The sequence below is a fragment of the Macrotis lagotis genome, chromosome 2, assembly GCF_037893015.1.
Source record: "Macrotis lagotis isolate mMagLag1 chromosome 2, bilby.v1.9.chrom.fasta, whole genome shotgun sequence".
Taxonomy (NCBI): Eukaryota; Metazoa; Chordata; class Mammalia; order Peramelemorphia; family Peramelidae; genus Macrotis; species Macrotis lagotis.
In genome coordinates, this window is record NC_133659.1 from 166,804,848 (window position 1) to 166,827,567 (window position 22,720).

General features: G+C 40.2%; 1 protein-coding gene across 1 annotated transcript; it reads right to left on the reverse strand.

Moving 5' to 3' along the window:
* Positions 1 to 18,845: 18,845 nt before the first annotated feature.
* LORICRIN (loricrin cornified envelope precursor protein) lies at positions 18,846 to 22,350 on the reverse strand. The gene is made up of 2 exons (XM_074220513.1): positions 22,308 to 22,350; positions 18,846 to 20,253 (listed from the first exon to the last, which is right to left on the reverse strand). The coding sequence occupies exon 2, from the start codon at positions 20,226 to 20,228 to the stop codon at positions 19,167 to 19,169; it is 1,062 nt and encodes a 353-aa protein (XP_074076614.1). The 5' UTR covers positions 20,229 to 20,253; positions 22,308 to 22,350; the 3' UTR covers positions 18,846 to 19,166.
* Positions 22,351 to 22,720: the final 370 nt, after the last annotated feature.

The following is a 22,720-nucleotide window of genomic DNA, read 5'->3' on the forward strand; positions in this document are numbered from 1 at the left end:
ATCTTGGTTTTAATTTGAATTTGGAGGTAGGGAGAAAAGAAGATGAAAGACCTTAGGACTTATAGTCTTAATTTTTATAGTGAAATTGGAGGCAATGGGAAGTTAAGTATTTCTTTAAGAACAAAAACAAAAACAAAAACAAAGTTCTTTCCTTTCTTGTTAAGGGAACTTATCATCCTGGTAGTGGATCCCTCAGAGTAGAAGGATCTACAATCTGGCACTGGACAATATATACAGCCTTATCTGGAGTTTTGTCATCTTCTAAACATTTCAGAAACATAGCAGAGCAGCGATGGAGATATATACAGATAGATATTTTCAGGAACTAAATCTAAGTTATCAGAGTGAAATTCTGGTAATGGAAGAGAACTGAATACTTTCTTAAGGGAGTGTGTTTCTTAATCTGGCAAGATAGGTTTAGGATTTAAATATTATTTCCATAATCTTATGGAAAAGGATGATGGAAGATTATAAATAATATCTTTTCATTAAAATACTGAGAAGTAGAGGAGGGAAAAGCTTGACAAGAGACCTTATTAAGTCATATTATTTCTCAGGCATTTAAGGAAAAAGGACAACACACAGGTATCGTTGATTAGTTTCAATCCTATCTAATTCTTTGCAATCCCTGTTGGAGTTTTCATCACAAAGACACTGGGATGATTCATCATTTCCTTCTTCAGCTCAATTTACAGATGAGGAAATTGAGGCAAACAGGGTTAAGTGACTTGTCCAGTGACATCCAGCTAAGACATATCTGAGAATGGATTTAACACACTATCTAGCTACCCCAACAAACAGTAGAAAAAAGTAAATAAATCTGTCAACATACCTTTAACTAACTATTCTCTATCAGTGACAATGAACCATCAACAACATAACAGCTGCTGATACGTTGTCCAAGGAAGTAGAAATGCCATTGAAGAAAACAAAGATGGTAAGAACAATAAAACATTGTGAGGAATAAATTCCAACTATATTTAAAAGAATGGAGGTTAGGAAACATTTGGGAAAAAATCAAAATACAAAAATAGATGATTGAGAAAATATCAATAACTTGATCCATGTACCTTTTTTCCCTTCTGAACTCCTCAAAGCCCTTATGAAAATAAAGTTGGCTGAAAGGTATAGGAAACGTAAGATTCTACTGAACTTAATGTTTATTGTCTAATTTAGAAAAGCATTTGATTCAGTAGAGAATAGTAGCTCTTAAAAGTTTTTCTCCAACAAAGGGTTTCTATACATATGTTAAAATGATACAAAATTCCTTGAAAGATGAAGTAATAGAGGTAATTTCTTTCAGAGATCCTCATTGTTCATAAGGCATAGAAAAGAGGCATCAAACAAGCTGACACATTCTTGGCTAAGTTATTTGTGACTGACCTGGAGGAATTTCAGTACAGAGTTCAAAATGGAAGAGACGTTTCTTATAGAATGTGAGGCCCTCTAGATACTGCTGTTTGTAGGTGACAACGTGCCGATTACTCAGTCCTGGAAGATTATAGAACCTTCTAAGATCTATAATCACAAAAGAGAATTTATCCTAATCATCCACAAAAGAAAAACCAAATAGAGTACAGATTATGATGGATAGTTGGATGGACCAACTCTTGGCATAGTGCTTACAACAGAGAGGGGAAGCTAGGTAGCACATTGGAGAGGGTTCTGGACTTGGATTTAGTAAGACCTGAGTTAAAATCAGACACAATAGCTATGTAACCTGGGCAAGTTACCTAACCTGATTTGCTTTAGTTCCTCATCTGTAAAATATCTGTCTGGCTATCTATCTGTCTTACAGATGCTATAGATGGACAATAAATTGGGTCAAGAATTAAATAGGAGAGTGGTATAGAAAGTATTTGGTATATGGAGCAATGCTTTTTAATACTCCCAAGCATTTCTTGAAGTGAGGACAATTTTTTTACAAGGTCAAATATGCCTACAAGTTATTGATTATCACAGACTTGGAAGAAATAATGTTCTGTTATCTCAGGGCAATAGGGACACAGATGATAACCAGTAGTAAACTATCATGTGTTACCAGTTTAGAATTGTATAGTAGAATCAATAGTAAAGATATCATCAAAGAAATGTATGACTAAAAAGGAAGTGGGCTGGTAATGTAGCAATAGTAATAATTTACATTGATACGATACTTTAAAGTTTACAAAGCATTTGAAAATATGTGAGTTTCACAGCACCTTAATTAAGTTAAATATTACAGGTATTGTTGTTCTCATCATATCACTAACATTTGTACTGCCTATTAAAGTGACAGATACTCTGTTAAATGTAGGATTTGAACTCAGGTTTTCTTGCTTGGAAGTCTAATACCAAGCCACACAGTCTCTCAAGAGTCAGGAAAAACAGATGGGGATAGCACTGTACTTCTAGGGGTCCCTCAGAATTCTGCCCAGTATCATCTTCTCTTCCCCCTCTATACTATTTTACTTGTCCTCATCAGGTCCCATGGATTTAATAACTATTTTTATGCTGATGATTTTTAAAATCTATATTTCCTGTCCCAGTGACTCTCCTCATCTACAATTTTCTATGTCCAACTGCCTTTCAGACATCTTGAACTGCATTTCCAGTATATATTTTAAACTTAATATGTCCCCAAAGAACTTATTATTCTTCACTCCCCCCCCCAACCCTCTTCTTCTACCTTTCCTATTACTGCAGAGGGTGACATCATCCTCTCAGTACCTTCACCCCACTTCCCTGTATCCAAACTGTTACCAAGACCTGATTTCACCTTTGCAACATCTGTTGAATATGCTCCCTTCTTTCCTCTGACTCTGACACCCTTTAGATTAGGCTCTCATCACCTCATCCCCTGATTATCAGAATAGCTTGCTGGCAGATTGACCTGCCTCGAATCTCTTACCTCTCCAGTCTATCCTCCATTTAGACACTAAAGTGATCTTTCTGAAAATTTAGGTCTAATCATGTTATCTTCCTCCCTCACTCAATAAATTCCAGTGGTTTCCTATGGTCTTCAGAAACAAATACAAAAATCTTTTGTTTGGCATTCAAATTCCTTCCTAACCTAACCCCTACCTACCTTTCTAGTCTTTTTATACCTTTCCCCCAACATGCATTCTTTAAATTAATGACAAAGGTCTTCTGGCTGTTTCACCAAAAAGAGATTCCATTTCTTGACTCTCAGAATTTTCTCTGGTCACCCCCCCCCCCCATGCTAGAATGTTCTCCCTCCTTGTTTCCGATTAATGATCTTTCCCCCATCTTCCTCCCAATCCCCAAACCCCAACTTTTAAGTCCTAACTAAAATCCCACCTTCCAAAGGAAGCCTTCCATAACACTGCTTTTTCTCTTTTTAGTTATTTACTTTTTATCCTATATGGTGCAGCTTGGTGATGCATTGGATAGAGCACCAGGCCTGGAGTCTGGAAGGCTCGTCTTCTGGAATTCCAATCTGGCAGCAGACACTTAGCTGTGTAATCCTTGACAAGTCATGTAACTCTGTTTTCTCATCTGTAAAACAAGTTGGAGAAAGAAATGGCAAAACACTTTCGTTGCCAAGAAAATCTCAAATAGGGTCTTGAAAAATTGGATATGGTTGAATGACATTTATCCTGCCCATTGTATATTTGTTTGCATATTGTCTCCCTCATTTTATTATTAACTCCTTGAGGACAGGGGCTGTCTTTTGCCTCTGATTGCATCCCTAGAACTTGGCAGTGTCTGGTTCATAGTAGATGCTTAATAAATGTTTATTGAATTGAATTGAATATATTTCACAGACACCTATATATATAATAAGAGATCTAGAGAAAGACTTGTATTAAGAGAACACCTTATTTATAGAGCAGCAAGTCACACAGAATGGGAAGGCATGGATAGAATATAATCTTCAACAATGGGGAGAGACAATAGCATTAATAAAATCTAAGATCCTTTGAAGTTTCAAAGTAAGAATCAAGTTATAGTGGGTAGAGTACTGAATTTCTAGTCAGAAGACCTGGATTTGAATCCTGTCTGTTCCTAACTAGCTGTGAGGCCTTGGGATAGTTTTTTTAAACTCTCTGAGCCTTAGTTTCCTCATAAAATAGGGATCGATCACAACATTTGCATTATTTACCCTGCAGAACTGCTTAAAGAAACCCTTTTTAGCCATCCTTGTGTTTTATGAACCTGTTACAATTTTTTAGGTAGATACAGCTAAGAATGTTCTATGTGAGTACATATAAGGTCAAAAATGGGGATTTGGATTCTCCTCTTATAATTGAAGCTTTGTATGGGGGAATAGGCCTAACAAACTTGAGGACCAACCTGGTTCTGATCCATTCAGGGCTTTTGAAAGCTGATTACAAAAGTGATATTGCCTTATAGAGGAATCAGTATGGAAAGACATGCTAAGGGATTCTTGTGTCTGGTATGGACTTGAAGAAACCTCTGAGTCCCTCCCTCATCTGAAATTCTGTTGTTCTAATTCTTATCACATCCTTCAATAAGTTTGAAATGGTACAACAAATAAGGAATGTTAATAGGTACCTCAGACTGAAAATACATGTTGTATTTTCGAATGCTATGTTGTAGCATCAGAATTTGTTACTAAGTCATTAAACTCTTTTGGAATTGAGAAACTGATAACTGATGGAACTGAATGCATCAAAGGTTTTTAGTCTGAGTCATATATATAATAAAGTGATATTCAACTCAGTTCAAAGCAAATTTCAACACCGTAGTGTTGAAAAGGGAGAAAATACAATTTAGAATCAGAGGACATTGATCCATATTTCAGTTCTGCAATTTGCTACTTGGATAAGTTACTCTGTGACTCAGTTTCTTCTTCTGTAAATTAGAGAATTGGACTAAATGAGATTTAAGCCTAGTTCTAAATCTTTGATCCTATGACTCTGTGACATCTCTGGAAATTTTCCCTGAAAGTTCCTTCAAGGTCAAAAGCTTGAGGAATTCTATGTAATAACTCTATGCCTAGATATGGAAATTTCCTTAAGAGACCATGTTATGACCAGCAGAGGATTACATTTATATAAAAAATGGTCCTTTGATGATATTAAGATTGTATTGCTTCTAGGCCCACATCTCACATGCTATACCAAAATAAGTTCAAAATGAGTACAGGATTTAGACTTATAAAAGGGTGATTGCATAGGCCAATTAAGAGAACAAGAAATACTCTATCTGTTGGAGCTATGGAGAAGGGAGAAGTTAGAGGGCAATATAAATTAAAAAATGGATGATTTGGGCTATATTAAATTAAAACATTTTTGCACAAATAAAATCAAGATTAGAAGGAGCCCAGAAAGCTGGAAAATAATTTTCACATTTAGTGAATAAATATATTCACTAAAATATATAGACAACTGAATCAAATTTATAAATTTACAAGTCATTCTCCAATTGATAAATGGTCAGAGGGTATGAATAGATACTTTTCAGATGAAATTAGTTATTTATATTCATATGAAAAAATGCTCCAAATCATTATTGATTAGAGAAATGAAAATTAAAACATCTTGCAAATGGATCAATGTTGAAAACTACCTTTGCATGTAATTGGAAAAATAAAATAAAATAATAAAGAAAAAAAGGTTCTTTTGCTTCCAGCATGGATTTCCTTGCTTGTCATATTTCTGGTTTTGTTTTTTGTTTTTTGTTTTTTTGTTTTTAGGTTTTTGCAAGGCAAATGGGGTTAAGTGGCTTGCCCAAGGCCACACAGCTAGGTAATTATTAAGTGTCTGAGAACGGATTTGAACCCAGATACTCCTGACTCCAAGGTCAGTGCTTTAGTATTTCTGGTTTGATCTAGTTGTTTTTCCTTACTTAATCTTAGGTAACATTCTTTTTTCCTCATAGTAGCTCAAAATTGCCACATGGAAAAGAGAAAGTTTGCATCAAAAAACTTGGATAAGGGTTTGACACCCTAGATATATGGATGATTAACAGAAATATAACAGGCCAAAGGCCATTCCCTAATCCAGAATTGGTCAAGAGACCCAAACAAACCATTTTTAAAAGACCTGCAAGCAATTAATTAATGACCATCTGAAAGACTATTCCAAAGTTATTAATAGTAAGAGAACTGTAAATCAAAACAATCCTGAGATTTCATTGTACATACAGAAAATTCATGAAAATGTCAAAAAGGGTGGAGTAGTTGGTGTTGGAGGGGTGGTAGAGAGCAGGCAAACTAATAAATTGTTAATGGAGCCATGAAAAGGCAGAACCTTTCTGGAAAACAAATTTGAATAATGCAAATAAAGGGGGCTATGATGTCTATACCTTTTTTTTTTTAGATTTTTCAAGGTAATGGGGTTAAGTGGCTTGCCCAAGGCCACACAGGTAATTATTAAGTGTCTGAGGTCAGTTTTGAACCCAGGTACTCCTGACTCCAAAGCCGGTGCTCTATCCACTGCACCACCTAGCTGCCCCTGCTATACCTTTTGACATAGAGATTCCATTGCTGGTCATATATCCCAAAGAGATCATTGACAAAAGAAAGACTCCATATACACAAATATATTTCTTGTAGGACATTTTTTTGTAGTGTCAAAGAACTGGAGGGAAAGTAGATATTGATCAATTAGAGAATAGCTAAGAAAATAATAGAATATTACTGCCCTACAGGAAATTTTGAGCATAATGAAAACAGAGAAACATGTAAAGATTCACCTGAACTGATGCAAAGTAAGTAAGAAAAGCCAGGACAATAATATAATGCATAATGATAATAATGATTGCAAATGGAAGAAACAATGACATAACAATCAAAACTGAATGTTATAAAGGTATAAATAAAGTCAAGCCCAAAGAAATTATCTATACAAGAATACTTATCTTCCAGATCTTTTGTAGAGTCGGGGGGGGGGGTCCTTTGGTATGGGGAATATCATATATCATGTCATATTTTTTTTGGTTATTAAAGAATTTTCTTTTTTGTCATTTTTTTAAGTTTTTGCAAGGGAAATGGGGTTAAGTGGCTTGCCCAAGGCCACACAGCTAGGTAATTATTAAGTGTCTGAGACCGGATTTGAACCCAGGTACTCCTGACTCCAAGGCCGGTGCTTTGTCCACTACAGCACCTAGCCACCCTTGTCATTAGTTTTTAAAAAGTTGTTCTCTAGGAGGAAGAACATAGGGGAAATCAAGGTGATTGACAACAAAAGGTGATACTAAATATGTACTTTAAAATTTGACTATGTGATTTGTTAGCCTCTCGACTTTCCTCTTTATTTATTTTAAAATTTTATTATCTTGTTTTTTCATATAGCTAATTTTCTACTGTTCCCCAGAGAGGGAGGGTACTTCATAATTCTGATTCTAATAAATAACTGGGGCTTGGAGCTGTGTTATCTCAGCAAGGTCTGAGCAATTCATTTTCTCATATCATTCCACCACTCCATAAACTCTATTGCCTCTCTAGTGATAGTGATTCTAGGATAAAGTACAGTCTACACCATCAGGGTAGGCATGTGGCATTGTGCAGGAAATGTAGAGGTATAGTAAACACTGGTCTTGCATATGAAGTTCCAAGACACTCAGAGGAGTTTATGGAGACCCTTCTGTCATTCAACTACTTCATGCTATTCAGATGTGATTTTCCAATTTCATGGGCTTTACTCCAGGTTGTAGAGTTCAGCTGCCTAAGAAGGATTTGAACATAGGTCCTTCTGACTTCAGGGCCTGATGCTCTACCCACTGCACCATCTAGCTGCCTAAATATAGTATATATAAGTGTGCGTGTTTTCTCCCCTGATAGAATTTTACCTTATAGATATCAGAGAATATATCATTTTTTGTCTTTGTATTCCCAGTGCCTAATACAATGTATGACACATCATTGATACTTAATAAATGATATTTGACTGATTGATTTTAAAATTATTATAATAATTCAGGCATGATGGGATGAGAGACTTAACTAGGTTGACCACATCCTTAAAGATGCAATTATGAAATGATAATTAATCTATGAGGTTTTTCCAATTCAAATATTTTTATTTATTTGTTTTTCCAGCTATATGCAATGGTGGTTTTCATCAATCATTTTTTTTGTGCAGGAAATGTAGAGGTATAGTAAATAGATTAATCATGTTGTGAAAGAAGAATCAAATCCAAATGGAAGAAAAAATATTAGAGAGAAAAAAATGAAATAATACTTAAGGCAACTTTTAAAAATTGAAGATAATAAACTTAGTCTGCATTTAAATTCCACCATTCCTTCTTTGTATATGAATGGTATTTTCCATCACAAGTCTTTTAGAATTTTATTTGATTATTGTACTGTTGAAATGCACACGTCCATCAGAATTGATCACTCAATGTTGTTAGTGTGTATAATGTTCTTCAGGTTCTGATCTTTTTATTCAGCATCAATTCATGTCTTTCTAAGCTTTTCTGAAGTACTGTCTGATGATTTCATATAGAACAACAATGTTCCATCACACTCATATACCACAATTTGTCCAATTGATGGGCAGCCCCTCAAATTCCAATTCTTTGTCACCACAAAAAGAACTGGTATAAATATTTTGGTACATGTGGGTTTTTTACCTTTTTTTTCCATGATCTCTTTGGGATCAGACCTCTTTTGGGATAGACCAAGTAATGATATTGCTGGATCAAAGAGTATGCAGTTTTATTGCCTTTTGGGTATAATTCCAAATGATTCTCCAGGAAGGCTGGATCAGTTCACAATTCTACCAACAATGCATTAGTGCCCCAGTTTTCCCACATCTCCTTCAATATTTATTATTTTATTTTTCTGTCATATTAGTTAATCTGATAATTGTGAGGTGGTACCTCAGAATTGCTTTCATTTGCGTTTCCCTGATCAAATAATGATTTGGAACAATTTTTCATATGACTATAGATAGCTTTGATTTCTTCATCTGAGAATTGTCTCCATATCCTTTGACTATCAATTGGGGAACAACTTTTTTTTTTATAAATTTGACTCAGTTCTCTATATATTTTAGAAATGAGTACTTTGTCAGAAACGCGTTATAAAAATTGTTTCCCAATTACTTCATATCTATAGGATTTTGAAGAGAAAATACTAATGCATGATTATCCTGACTCAAAGGAATAATGCTTTTTTTTAAAAAGATCTTTTCTTCCTGTAATGTTTCAAATACAAATCCAGTTGAACTGCAACTCAGTCTCTTAGTTCATTGATTTATGTCCAGTATTGAGAAAGATCAAAATGACATCACTATGTTAGAGATGAGTTATAGTGTGTCCTGCTGTGGCTGATCAGACCAATATGAGCTCAGAATGATCTGCCACAGATTGGGCATAAATAGTCATGTAAACACCTGGGATGGGTTGTCTAAATTTGCACATCTCACACTTCCTTTGAGCTGCTTCAATTCTCCTTTGCTTACACAGCCCAGCACCCTCACTGATGAGGGCCTGCCACACTGGATGGTCCTGTACTAGTGTCTCCTATGCTGTCCAATCAATTTTAAAGTTCTTAAGAGAGACCTTCATTTCTTCTGACTCCCTTTGTGAGGACTTGCCTTGGGTGAGTTCTCCATAAACTAGTCTTTTTGGAAAGTGTATGTTTGGTATTCAAACAACATGGGCAGCCTATTGTAGGGGCGCTGTCTGTAGTAACATTTGAATGCTTGGCAGTTTAGCTTGAGAAAGGGCTTCAGTGTCTGGTGTCTTATCCTACTAGTTGATTCAGAATCTTCCTAAGACAGTTTTTTTTGATCTCTTAATTTTATTTTTAACTCTCATTTTGTACAAATGTTTTTTTTTACATTAAAATAATATTCTTGTTTAATAGTAAACAAAATACCCCTCCCCCCATGAATATAGACTTGCTTGGGTGATAAAGTAAAGGGGAGAGAAAAAAATTAAAATTAAAAAAAAGAATAATAGTAATAATTGTAGGTATGGCCAGGTGGCGCAATGGACGAAGCACCAGCCCTGGAGCCATGAGCATCCGAGCCCACATCCAGCCCCATAGACCCAACAATCACCCAGCTGTGTGACATGCAAGCCACCTGATTCCCACTGCCCTGCAAAAACCTAAAAGAAGAAAAAAAAAGACCCAAAATAAAATAAAATAGTAATAATAATAGTAGGGGTGGCTGGGTGGCAGACAGAGCATTGGCCCTTGAGTCAGGAGCACCCGGGTCCAAATCTGGCCTCAGACACCCAAAGATCACCTTGCTATGTGGCCCCAGGCAGGCCACCCAGCCCCATTTGCCCTGCACCCTCCCCCAAATAATAATAATAAAAAATGTGCTTCAGTCTTTGTTCCAACACCAACAACTCTGTCATGGGTGGATCTCATTCTTTATGGTAAGTCCATCGCAAAAGTTACTTCCATATTTTTCCAACGTTGCCATTGCTGATCGCAACTCCCTCCTTTCATATTTCTCCACTACTATGTACTATATTTTCTCTCTCCTTTCTCTCTGACTCTGCTGTAGGGTCGTTGAGTGGTGCAGCAGACAGATCCCTGGTCCTGGGGCCAAGAAGCCCTGAGCCCCTATACCACCCCTTAGGCCCAGAATCCACCTGGCCCTATGGTCCTGGACAGGCCTTCCAATCCCAGCCCCTTGCAAGGAGTAAAAAAGAAAATGTTTTATATCTGACTACTCTCCCCCCATGGTCCATCCTCTCCTCCTTTATTCACATCTCCACCCCTTCCCCCTGCTCCCCCCTCCTTCTTACTCCAGATGCCTATACCCCATTGAGTATATATGCTGTTTCCTCTCCTAGCCACCTCTGATGAGAGCAAAGGTTCCCTCATTCCCCCTTGCCTCTCCCTTTCCATATCATTGCAATAGCTCATTGTAATAAAGAAAAATCTTATTATATGAAATATCTTGGCCTATTCCCCTCTCCTTTTTCTTTCTCTCATTCCATTTCCCTTTTTTCCTATTGACTCCATTTTTACACCATATTTTATCTTCGAATTCAGCTTTCTCCTGTGCTTCAACTATAAAAGCTCCCTCTACCTGCTCTATTAACTAAGGAGGTTCATATGAGTATTATCAGTGTCATTTTTCTATGCAGGAATACATGCAGTTCATCATCATTAAGTCCCTCATATTTTCCCCCTCTCCTCCAATCTCCATGCTTCACCTGAGTCCTGTATCTGAAGATCAAACCTTCTGTTCAGCTCTGGCCATTCCAAAAGGAACATTTGAAATTCCCCTGGTTCATTGAAAGTCCATCTTTTTCCCTGGAAGAGGACATTCAGCCTTGCTCGGTAGTTCATTCTTGGCTGCATTCTAAGCTCTTTTGCCTTCCGGTATATTGTATTCCAAGCCCTACGAGCTTCCAATGTAGTTGCTGCTAAGTCCTGTGTGATCCTGACTGCAGCTCTGCGATATTTGAACTGTGTCCTTCTGGCTGCTTGTAATATTTTCTCTTTGACTTGGGAGTTCTGGAACTTGGCTATAATATTCCTGGGGGGGTTGGTTTTTTTGGGATCTCTTTCTCGGGGGGATCGGTGGATTCTCTCCATTTCTATTTTGCCCTTTGCTTCTAGAATATCAGGGCAATTTTCCCGTAGTAATTCTTTGAAAATGATGTCAAGGCTCTTTTCCTGATCATGACTTTCAGGTATTCCAATAATTTTTAAATTATCTTTTCTAAGTCTGTTTTCCATATCAGTTGTTTTTTCAATGAGATATTTTACATTTTCTTCTAATTTTTCATTTTTGGGGTTTTGAAGTATTGATTCCTGATTTCTGGTAAATTCATCAATCTCCCTGAATTCTATTCTTTGTCTGAAGGATTTTTTCTCCTCAGAGAGTTTTCTTATCTCTTTTTCCATCTGGCCAATTTTGCTTTTTAAAGCATTCTTCTCCTCAATAACTTTTTGAACTGTTTTATCCATTTGACCTAAGCTGATTTTTAGCACGCAATTTTCTTCAGCAGTTTTTTGGATTTCCTTGACTAAGCTGCTGACTTCATTTTCATGTTTTTCCTGCATCTCTCTCCTTTCTTTTCCCAGTTTTTCTTCCAACTCCCTCATTTGATTTTCAAAGTCTTTTTTGAGCTCTGTCATAGCCTGAGCCCAATTTCTGTTTTTCTTGGAGTCTTTAGATGCAGGAGCTTGTGCTTCCTGATCTTCAGACTGAGTATTTTGATCCTTCTTGGGCTCATTTGCAAAATATTTCTCAATGGTCTTCCTCTTGTTTCTTTGCTTGTTCATCTTCCCAGCCCAAGCCTGTTTTTTGGGGTGCTTCCTGAGCTTTTGGGACACTCCCACAAGGGTCTCAGTGTGTGAGGCTCTGTCCTCCCTCCTGGTCTGTGAATGACCATATGCGCCCCCCTCTGCCACAGGGCTGAGGTGGGGGGGGGGGTCCCTGCTGTTCTATGGGGGGGCCTAGACTGCAATCAGGATCTGAATGTGGTCAGAGCCCCAGAGTCCTATTCCAGAGGCAGAAGACAGAGCTCAGCAGTCTCTCTTCACTCCCCTCCCTCAGCTCAATGGGCTCATGCCCTGGGGGCTGCTGCTTACTGGCTCTGCCTGCTTCTGTTTCCTCTATCAGGGCTGGGGAAAGACCAAGCTGCTTGCTGTGTGCCCTGAGGGCTGGGTTCTACATGCTCACTCTGGCAGAGGTCCTCCGCTGTTCCCCCTCTTTGTGCTTGGTGCTCCCTGGGGTGCAGCTCAGGAGACTCCCCTGCTGCTGTGGGCCATGGCTCCCAGTGCCCTGAGGCTGCCTCCGGGAGGCTGAAGTTCTTTTGCTCTGGTGGGCCACCCCTCTGGAAGGCCACCCCTCCAACCCTGGGGAGCAGAGCCTTTCTGCTCTTTTCCAGGTTACCTTGAGTAGGAGAACTGCCTCAATGGGTCCCTTTGTGGGTTCTGTCTCTCAAAAGTTTAGTTAGAGTCCTTAGTTTCATGTTTTATCAGAGAGCTCCTAAGACTCGATCCTTTCTTGTTGCCATCTTGGCTCTGCCCCCCTTCCTAAGACAATTTAATTGGAAATGATCCGGTTTTCTGGCATGGGATTCAATGCAGCCTCTGAAGCTGAGATGCAACATAGTATATTAATCGATTCTTTGCTGCTTGTGCTCATTGTGGCCTACCAAGTAACACCAAGAAAACTCAGGTGTCTCCATCAGCCAGCACCACACCATCCATATGTGGAACCATCGATTACAGCAAATGGAGAAGTTTTGAGTACTGTGGACAGGTTCACTTACTTGGCAGCGTCTTTTCCATGGATGTACACATTGGCAATGAGGATAACACATGTATTGCCAGAGCTAGCTCAATATTTGGGAGGCTCCGAAAGAAAGTATGAGAGAGGAGAGGAGACTGACTACCAAACTGAAAGTTTACAAAGCCATTGTGCTGACCTCATTACTATATGCCTGTGAAACCCGGACAGTCTACTAGTGACATTACAAAAAGAAGGATGGGGAATTTAACAACTCTTGAAGTTGTTCATTGGATTTTTTTTCTAATTGTTTCTGACTACAAGTTTGGTTTTGTTTCTTTGCACATTTCACTGGTTGTTACTACTTCATCATATGAGGAATTGTTCCTTTCTAGGAAAACTGTTCCCATTTTTGCAGACTGCTAGCTGTCCCAGATAAATCTTTTTTTTTCCTTCCAAATCAAACATCTTCCTTCTATCAGTAGAAAGTTAAAATCTTTGAGGGTAAGGACTGTTTTTGTCTTTTGTGGTTGAAGCCCCAGGGTTTTAGTACAATGTCTCACATAATAGGAAGTTTATTTGAATTAAAGAAAGAAAACTTTCTCCTCCTTAGAAAAGGACTGCTAGTCAGGCCCAACTATAAAAGATTAGAGTTTCTTTCTCTTTTCTCATTTAAGACTTAATATGTAGAATAAATTAAAAAAGCCATTCAAAGGCAGATGAGTTCAAGAGTTAAGGATCCTTAGGGAGAAAACAACCTTGGGCCCTTCTCATTTTACGTACCTCTTAAATACCTTTTGTCTTTCTTGTACATTTTCACTTTACAGTATTCCACAACCAGCTTTGGTCTCATTTTACCTATCTTGCCCTTTTTATTTTACTGCAATGGCTGACCACTTTCCCTTTGTTGGTTAGATGGAAGTGAATGAAAATACTCAGAGCTTACCTTCTCCCATTTCCCATTTTTTTAATTTCTCTGATTCTCCATGGAAGAGCTGCTTGGATGACCTCCTAAGAAGAGAAAGTTAGGTCCATGCAAGAGAAAGTCACTTTTTCATTTAGAGGAAGAAAGTGAATGGCTAGTGAAAGCATATTACTGCAGATGGTGTGGATGAACCCAAGTTGCTTTCAACCCCAAGCACTATGAAGGAAAGAATGAAACTGTCTTAAAGCAGAGCAGGGAAGACTGACCACTCATGATTATGTCTTGGCCCCTCTCAGCTTAGCTATGCCTGTGTTCAGAGTACCATTTGGGCCAATCTCTCTCTCTCTCTCTCTCTCTCTCTCTCTCTCTCTCTCTCTCTCTCTCTCTCTCTCTTTTCGGTTTTTGCAAGGCAATAGGGTTAAGTGTCTTGCCCAAGGTCACAGAAGGTCAAATTTGAACTCAGGACCTCCTGATTCCAGGGCCAGTGTTCTATTCACTATGCCACCTAGCTGTCCCCTGTCAATGCCTATTCAAAAATAATCCTTCAAATTCATCAACATATCTCTGTCATGCTAAATGACACATAAAATCAAAAGCATAGGACATTTGGTTAAAAAAAAGAATAGTAAGATAAATAACTGAATTAAATCAAATAGTAAATATTGCTTGTGTCTACACACTAATTTGTCCAACATATACAAACAACACAGTGGAAAAGGGATACAGTCAGTGATAACATTAATTGAGACTTAGAATCGGAAAACTTTTGGTTTTATTAGCCTTCCTTTTAGTCTCATTTGTTAGGTCAAAGAGCAGTGAGTCCTTGAGTCTAGGCAAATACTGAAATTTCTAGCTGTAGGTCTTTTAGCTATTATGTTCCAGATGGAATGTCGGAATTCACTATGCCATGACCAGATGTATGCTGGATAATGTCACTATACTGTGGACTGACATAAAGCCTTCTGGGAAATGTAGCTCAGAGAATTTTACCAATAACTAAGACTCATCCCCTTAGAATTGTGTGAAATGGTGTTCATAAAAGTGTTCTCTAAACTATATTATTTCAAAAGTTGTTCTCAATTGTGTATAACTTTGTTCATAATTACCCAGCCAGAGGTTAATTGATTATGATTTCTTATTTTAACAGCTAATTTATTTTTTTATTTTTAAATAGAAAATCATACTTCAGCTTAGTAATGTACTAAGTTTTGTTCTAAGACATTCCCAGTTTTGGAAAGTCTAACCTACTCATTTATATCTTCTCTGACTTACTTGACATGCAAACACAAAACTGTAAGGTGTTGATCAATGCTGAGCCAGGATGAAAGGTGATAAGAGCACAAGATCAAGGTGGAGGCAGGATGTTCAGATAAGGCAATTTCATTTCTCCTAGTTTTGTCTTTGATATTTTCACAGAACAAATGTAATCCCTCTTTCATGCCTGCTCACCAAATATTTGAAGAAAGCCATCATAACTCTTCTGAAATCTACTGAATTGCTCTAACTATTCTTCATATAACCTGGTTTCAAGTTCCTCATTATCATAATTGCCTTCCTCTGAAAATACCTATTTGTCAATGCTTTTCCTAAAATCTGATTCTCAGAACTGGAAGAAGTGTTTCAGATATTATTTCACAATAATGGAGCATGCCATCTAGAACAGGAGGTGGAATGGGGAAAGAAAATTTACTGGAAAGTGGATTTCATTTCAATATAAAGAGCACCCTAACAATCAGAGTTGTTCAAAAGAAGAAAGCTTACTAGATAATTTCCCATCTTTAGAGGAAGACTCAATTATTATTTGTGATCAGTCAACCATGCTTAGTAAGAGCACAATAATAATGGATAAGTATGATCACAGTTTTCATCCTTAGACTTGACCTACTGTACAACCATGGACTGTTGGTAGAAAGGGAGGCTTCATGAGAGAGTAAGCATGTAATTCTCCTTCCTTTTTATAGTCAAGAATCAGAGGTTCTCTACTCATATTAATTATGAATGAAGGGACAAATGATTTAGAACTGCTTTTAAGCTGATACAAGGTAAAGAATATGTTAGTGGATTCTTTGTTTAGAGTATTGTCTAAAAGAAAAAAAGGGATGGGGAAAGGAGTTATCTCTGTTTTCTCATGTGACCAACAATACATCAAGGTTAAGTGCTGTCCTGTAAATTGTGGTCATGGTACAGTAATTATCCATCATTACCTAGATCTGGTCAAGCCTTGATTAAGTTGGTGTCTGGACAGTTTTTCCCTTTAGATAGCTAGGTAGCATTAGACTACAGAACATTGAATTTGGAGTCTTCTAGAAGACTTGAGTTCAAATTCAGTCTCAGAAACTTACTAGCTTCGTTAACCTGGACACATCACTCAACCGCTCACTGCCTCAGTTTCGTAATTGTAAAAGTGGGGTAATAGTAGTAGTCACCTCCTTCAATTGCTGTGAAGAAAAAAATGAGAAAGTAGTTGCAAAATGCTTTGTAAATTTTACAGCTATATATCATTGTTGTTGTTATTGGTTAGAGCAGGTTGTTAACATGGCTAAGATTTGATCCTAATGAGAGAAATGGACTTGGGAGCATAGAAGAAAGAGAATAGGCATCTTTTTTGGAAAAGAAATAGAAGACTTGGAGTATTCTTATCTTTTTGAGTAGGGGGCCCACTTACATAGTCAACATCAGAAACAAATACTGACCACCAACAGACAAAAAAGCAGAAGACCTTTGGTAATGGCAGCACCCTCCAACACTGATTCTACTTCTAGACCAGTTATCCGAGCCAACATCTGGGGAAACAATTCCTGTGAAGAAGGGGCCAGCCTTCTACCAATCAACTGCTCTTCACACAGTAACTTAGACGCCAGTCTACCTAAAGCAGCAAGGCAATCTGAGGGAAAGACAGGAAGTAACAGGTGTACCCAGGCTACTTGACTACTTGACCACCATATCCCTTCAGATTTTGATTGAGACAGTGATGGATCCTGAATTCAAGAGCCTTGAGGATACTAAAAGCTCAACATACTAAATAAAGGTAAAATATCACCACCACCACCACCACCACCACTACTTCACTTCCCCTTCCTACTCTTGAGAAGAATTTGGTAAAATGAATTATTCGAGAAAAATGAAGTAAATATTCCCATCACTGTTTTGCTGGTTTCGCTACTTCTATATTATTATGTTCAGTTTTGAGCAGACTATTTTATGAAGCACATGAACAAACCAGAGCATATTCAAAGGATGGCAAACAGGATGATAAATAAATTTGAAACTATGTCATATGAGAATTGATTGAAGGAACTGGACTAGGAGAAGAGAAGACTTAAGTGAGTTATAAAAAAAAGAAAAGAAAAGAAGTTCCAGTCAAAGAGAACAATTAATTTTTATTTATTTGTTTTTAAGATGAGGTCTCACCATCTTGGCCAGGGGGCTACTTATAGGAGTGATCCCACTGCTGTTTGATATGGGAGCTTTGACTCACTTGTTTATGACTTGGGTTCACATATTCTGAAATACAGTATCTCTGTTCTTTAACAAGAATAAAAATGTTCTGACTACCTATTCTACCAGGCTGTTGTAAGGCTCCAATATGATAATGTATGTAAAACTCTTTGTAAAGTTATATGTAAATTGAGATATTATTGTTATCTTGGCTCTTCCTTCAGGTTCTTAGAGAATCTGTGTCTTCTGAATGTATATCTAGGCAAATTGTTTTTCACATTGTTCATTAATTTGTTTAGTGCCTATTGTTAATGTTATTTACCAGGTGAAGTAGATAAACACTGTGAAAGGAGTCATGGGATCTTTATTCAAATCCTGCTTTGATACCCTGTTAATGTGATCCTGGACAAGGAACCTTTCTATATCATATTGGGGAAAAGGATGGAAAAGGCCCTATGATATTCTTTGCTGATCAAATCACCTTCGAATCAAGGTGTTCCATTCTGAGTATCATTTGCAAAATGAGGATAAATATATTGTAATGCCACTTTCCCAGTATTGTTGTGATGACAGTCTTTTGCAAACTTTAAAATGCTATTGAAATATGAGTTACTTTTGTTATTTTCCTTTTTATGTGTGCTTTTCTTTTCCATCTATGCTCTTTGTAGTCCTCTCCCCTTCCCCCCTCCAGAACAAAATTAGCCAAACAATATATTTTCAACTGCTTTTTTGAAATTTGTTAATGGGTTCTTATTTGAATTCGGATGATATAAATCAGTATCTTCAGGGTCTACATCCTCTTAAGTAAAACTGATCATAGACTTTCTAAGCCTGCAGGGTTGAGAAATCAGGTCACAGGATAGATAACCTCTTCCATCTCTACGATGTTCAGGAACCCCAGAGTTCTAGTGAACTGGGGGACTTTTCTTCCAATCGCTGACTTATTTTCTTTTACATTAGGTCAACAAGAATGAGTTTCATGGATAAAACTTGGATGACTTTGAGCATTTAAACCGAAGCGGCTATCTCTGAGTTGACCAGATCCCTTACCCTATCTTCCTTGTCTTTTGAGGCATTAGCCCGGGAATATCTAACTTTTCTAGTTTTGTTTTTCCTCAGGGATGGAACATCTTTTTATCAAAAAATCTCTTTTTCCAGGAAAAGATGTGATCATAGGCAACTTTCTAACCCATTTTTTTTATTGCAAGTAGATTTCTAAAAAGTGCATTGGGAGGTTTAGGATACCCTCACTTCCATTTCCATCCTCATCCCCATTTCTGCTTGCACCTCCCTCCCCTCTCCCCTTTGCCCCCAAAGAATAAAGTAACTTGATATAGAAAGACTTTCAGACACAGAAATGCTCATGAATTGCAAGTTTATTAGCTTAGGGCAAAATAGGAAGATGATAGTACAGAAACTAGGGTGAAGAGGTTGAGGGATCTGTAGATGGGACGATGGCATTTCCCAATCGGCTGATACATTCCAGAAAAGGAGACATAGGTATCGGAACCGCCACTGAGGTTAAGAGGCAGCTGAAATGAGAACCTTTCATTTTAGAGGCGGGGGAAGAATTGAAGACATTCGGTAAAACTTAAGGCAATATCATGAGAACTGTAAACCTTCAGGCCACAGCAGGAGCAAACTTTATGCTCATTCCTCTGGACGCTGAGCGGGGTGGTTTACTTGGTTGGCCAGCAAGGTGCCTGCTTCTGCTGGGTCTGGTGGGCCACGGGCACTCCCTTGCCGCCCCCGGAGGAGCCGCCCCCGGAGGAGCCACCTCCGCAGCCAGAGGAGCCGCCGCCGCCGCCGGAGCCGCCGCCACAGCCGGAGGAGCCGCCGCCGCAGCCGCCCCCGCCGGAGCCGCCGGAGCCGCCGCCACAGCCGGAGGAGCCGCCGCCGCAGCTGGAGCCGCCGCTGGGGTAGCCGCAGCCGCCCCCGCCGGAGCCGCCGCCGGAGCCGCCGCCGCAGCTGGAGCCGCCGCCGCCGCCGCCGCCGCTCTGCTGGGATGGAGCCTGGACGCACTGCTGAGAAGAGTAGCCGCCGCCGCCGCCGCCGCCGGAGCCGCCGCCGCAGTAGTAGCCGCCGCTAGAGCCGCCGCCGGAGCCGCCGCCGCAGCTGGAGCCGCCGCCGGAGCCGCCGCCGCAGTAGTAGCCGCCGCTGGAGCCGCCGCCGGAGCCGCCGCCGCAGCTGGAGCCGCCGCCGCCGGAGCCGCCGCCGCAGCTGGAGCCGCCGCCGCCGGAGCCGCCGCCGCAGTAGTAGCCGCCGCCGGAGCCGCCGCCGCCGCCGCCGCAGCTGGAGCCGCCGCCGGAGCCGCCGCCGCCGCCGCCGCAGCTGCTGCTGCTACCGGAGTACTTCTGCTGGCTGGGGTAGTAGGAGGAGCCGCCGCCGGAGCCGCCGCCGCAGCTGGAGCCGCCGCCCCCGCCGCCGCCGCAGTAGTAGCCGCCGCCGGAGCCGCCGCCGCCGCAGCTGGAGCCGCCGCCGGAGCCGCCGCCGCAGCTGGAGCCGCCGCCGCCGGAGCCGCCGCCGCAGTAGTAGCCGCCGCTGGAGCCGCCGCCGCCGCAGCTGGAGCCGCCGCCGCCGCCGCCGCCGCTGGAATAGCAGTAGCCGCCGCCGCTCCCGCCGCTACCGCCGCCGCAACCGGAGCCGCCGCCGCCGCCGCCGCCGCCGCCGCCGCCGCCGCCCGAGACCTTGACACAGCCGACGGGGGGCTGGGGTGTGGGCTGGGTCTTCTGGTAAGACATCTTTCCTATAGCAGGGGATGAAGAGCTTGCAAAGAAAGAGAGAGACAATTGAACCAGAGAATCCTCTCCATCCGGACTGTGACTTTATGCCGAAGGGGGCTCCTGGTTTGAGAGCCACTGATTGGGGTCTCCCTGCAAACACCCAGGACTCTAAGACAAATGCAAGAAGTTATCCTTGACCTTGGAGGGGTAATTCCACCCTGACCTCCAAAGTGGAAGGGTCCGCCTTTTTCAAGAAGCAGTGTGGTTATTTCATAAGATCAGAGGATTCTATCTGAAAGGAATTTAGAGATCTAGTATAACTAATTAATTTTAAAAGGTGAGAAATCAAGACCCTGAGAGGGAGTTATCCAGAAACACACTGGTTGATTGAGTTCAGATTTTAACTCATTTTTATTTTTTTTAGGTTTTTTTTGCAAGGTAAATAGGGTTAAGTGGCTTGCCAAGGCCATACAACTAGGTAATTATTAAGTGTCTGAGATCGGATTTGAACCCAGGTACTCCTGACTCCAGGGGCACTGCCACCTAGCCGCCCCTAAGTCATTTTTTTTAACTTACAAATTCAGTATTCTTCACCACAGGATGATACTAAAAATAGCCTCATATGAAAATAATGCATTCAAAACCCTCAACTTGTATTCATTTCATTTGAGCTTCAAGAGATTGTAACCTACCTACTTATATCCACACATAAATCCATCTTCCTGACTCCAATTTCTACACTCTTTATAGTTGACCATATTGCCTGGAATAGCGTAGATTTTTGGATCTAGATAGAACCTTGCTGTAGAATGGTCTGGGGCTCAGAAAGCAAAAAAGCAGGTGTAAGAGGAAATTAATTTTGTTGTGGTCCTACTAGAGATAGGGAGATGACCTTGGTGATTTCTGCTCCTCCCACTCACTTCAAAATCAGCCTCATAATTTCTGGACCTCTGTCCATAAGTTCACTTTTAATCAATTCAGTGGACTTTTATTATTCCAAGTACAGGCCCCCTTCCGGGGATGAGGAGGAAAACCACTGAAATTGACAGTCCTCCTAACAGGGTTGTTTATTCTACTGCACGGGGGGGGGGGGGGGGGGGGGGGGGGAGATACATCATGTTTACAAATGATGTAAACTATATATGAAATGATAGAAAGAAATTTTAAGCACTAATTAAATTGAAAAATAAAAACAAAAAAATTAAGCAAAAAAAAACACTAATTAAAGAAAGAGCATCAGAGAAAGCTCTTATAGGACCTGGTACCAGAGCTATGCTTAGGAAGGAAACTAAAGATTCCAATCCAAACACAATTGGTTAAATAATATCCACACGTAGGGAGCCGCGTGATCTATTTACCTAGACCTGAAATGGAAGGGAAATCCCCTGGTCCACTTCAGCTGCTATGAGAGTAGCCTTGGGGCAGTTCTTCTAACGGTAGATGTAGAAGACCTGATACACCCACACCCAGACTCTTCTCCCTCAACCAACCAATTCCTAAGGAGCTGAACACTTCACTCTTTGCTCAGCACTCTGAGGGTACAAGAGAGCTGAGATCCTTGTCTTCAAGATACCATACTTTTTGAGATTAAACAAAATAAAACAAAACAAACAAATGAGAGGAAGGTCCACAAGGAGCCTCACTTTCAGGGAGGACCATAACCATAGCTTTGAACATCCTGCTCAAATGACCTCATTTTATAAATAAAGGAACTAAGAAACACAATTGTCTGAGGCCACAAACTCATAAGTGTCAGAACCAAGGCAAGAGTTGGGATTCTGATAAAGCCTAGTGCCCCTTCCACATAATGCCTTCTGGGAGCATTTAAGTATACTCAAGATTCCAGTTCTACTCCAAGCTCCAGTGTATTCTCTAACCTTTTTGGACAAGACATCAACACCAAGTCTTTCTTCCCTTCTTTCCTCACCCTGAGACAGCTTTAGAATTACAGAATCTAGCAATTCAAAGACAGAGCACAAACCTTGAACAGTCTCGGGCCCTATCCAGCCATCATAACTTGAGATAGAAGCCACACAGACTGAAGCTGAGCAAGCCCCATGAAAGGCAAATCAGCAAGCCCAGGGCTCTCTCACTTACCTGGATCACCAAGAGGGATAAGCAAGAAGAGAAGCTAGCTGAGCTGAGTGAGGAGCACTTGGTTCCATGGCCTTTTATACACTGTCTGATTCCTCATTTGCATTTGTGAGCCAATCCCTACGTGACTTCTTTCTGCTATGTGACTTCTTTCTGCTATGGGCCCCACCTCCCCCTCAATGAAGGCATAGGGTGGACCACTAGAGATTCTTGAAATACACAGTTTGGTAGGTGACTTGGCTTCATCCCTGATGCAATGATGCTGACAATGGCCCACAGGGGTGGATAGCAGGCATTGTTTCTGAAAGATCTGACAAAGAATGAATGGCATGAGGAGCTTGCAAGGTTATTGACCCAAGGTTCTTAGTGTGTATTTGGACTTTGACAATATCACAGAGGTCAAAGAGGTAGCCTGG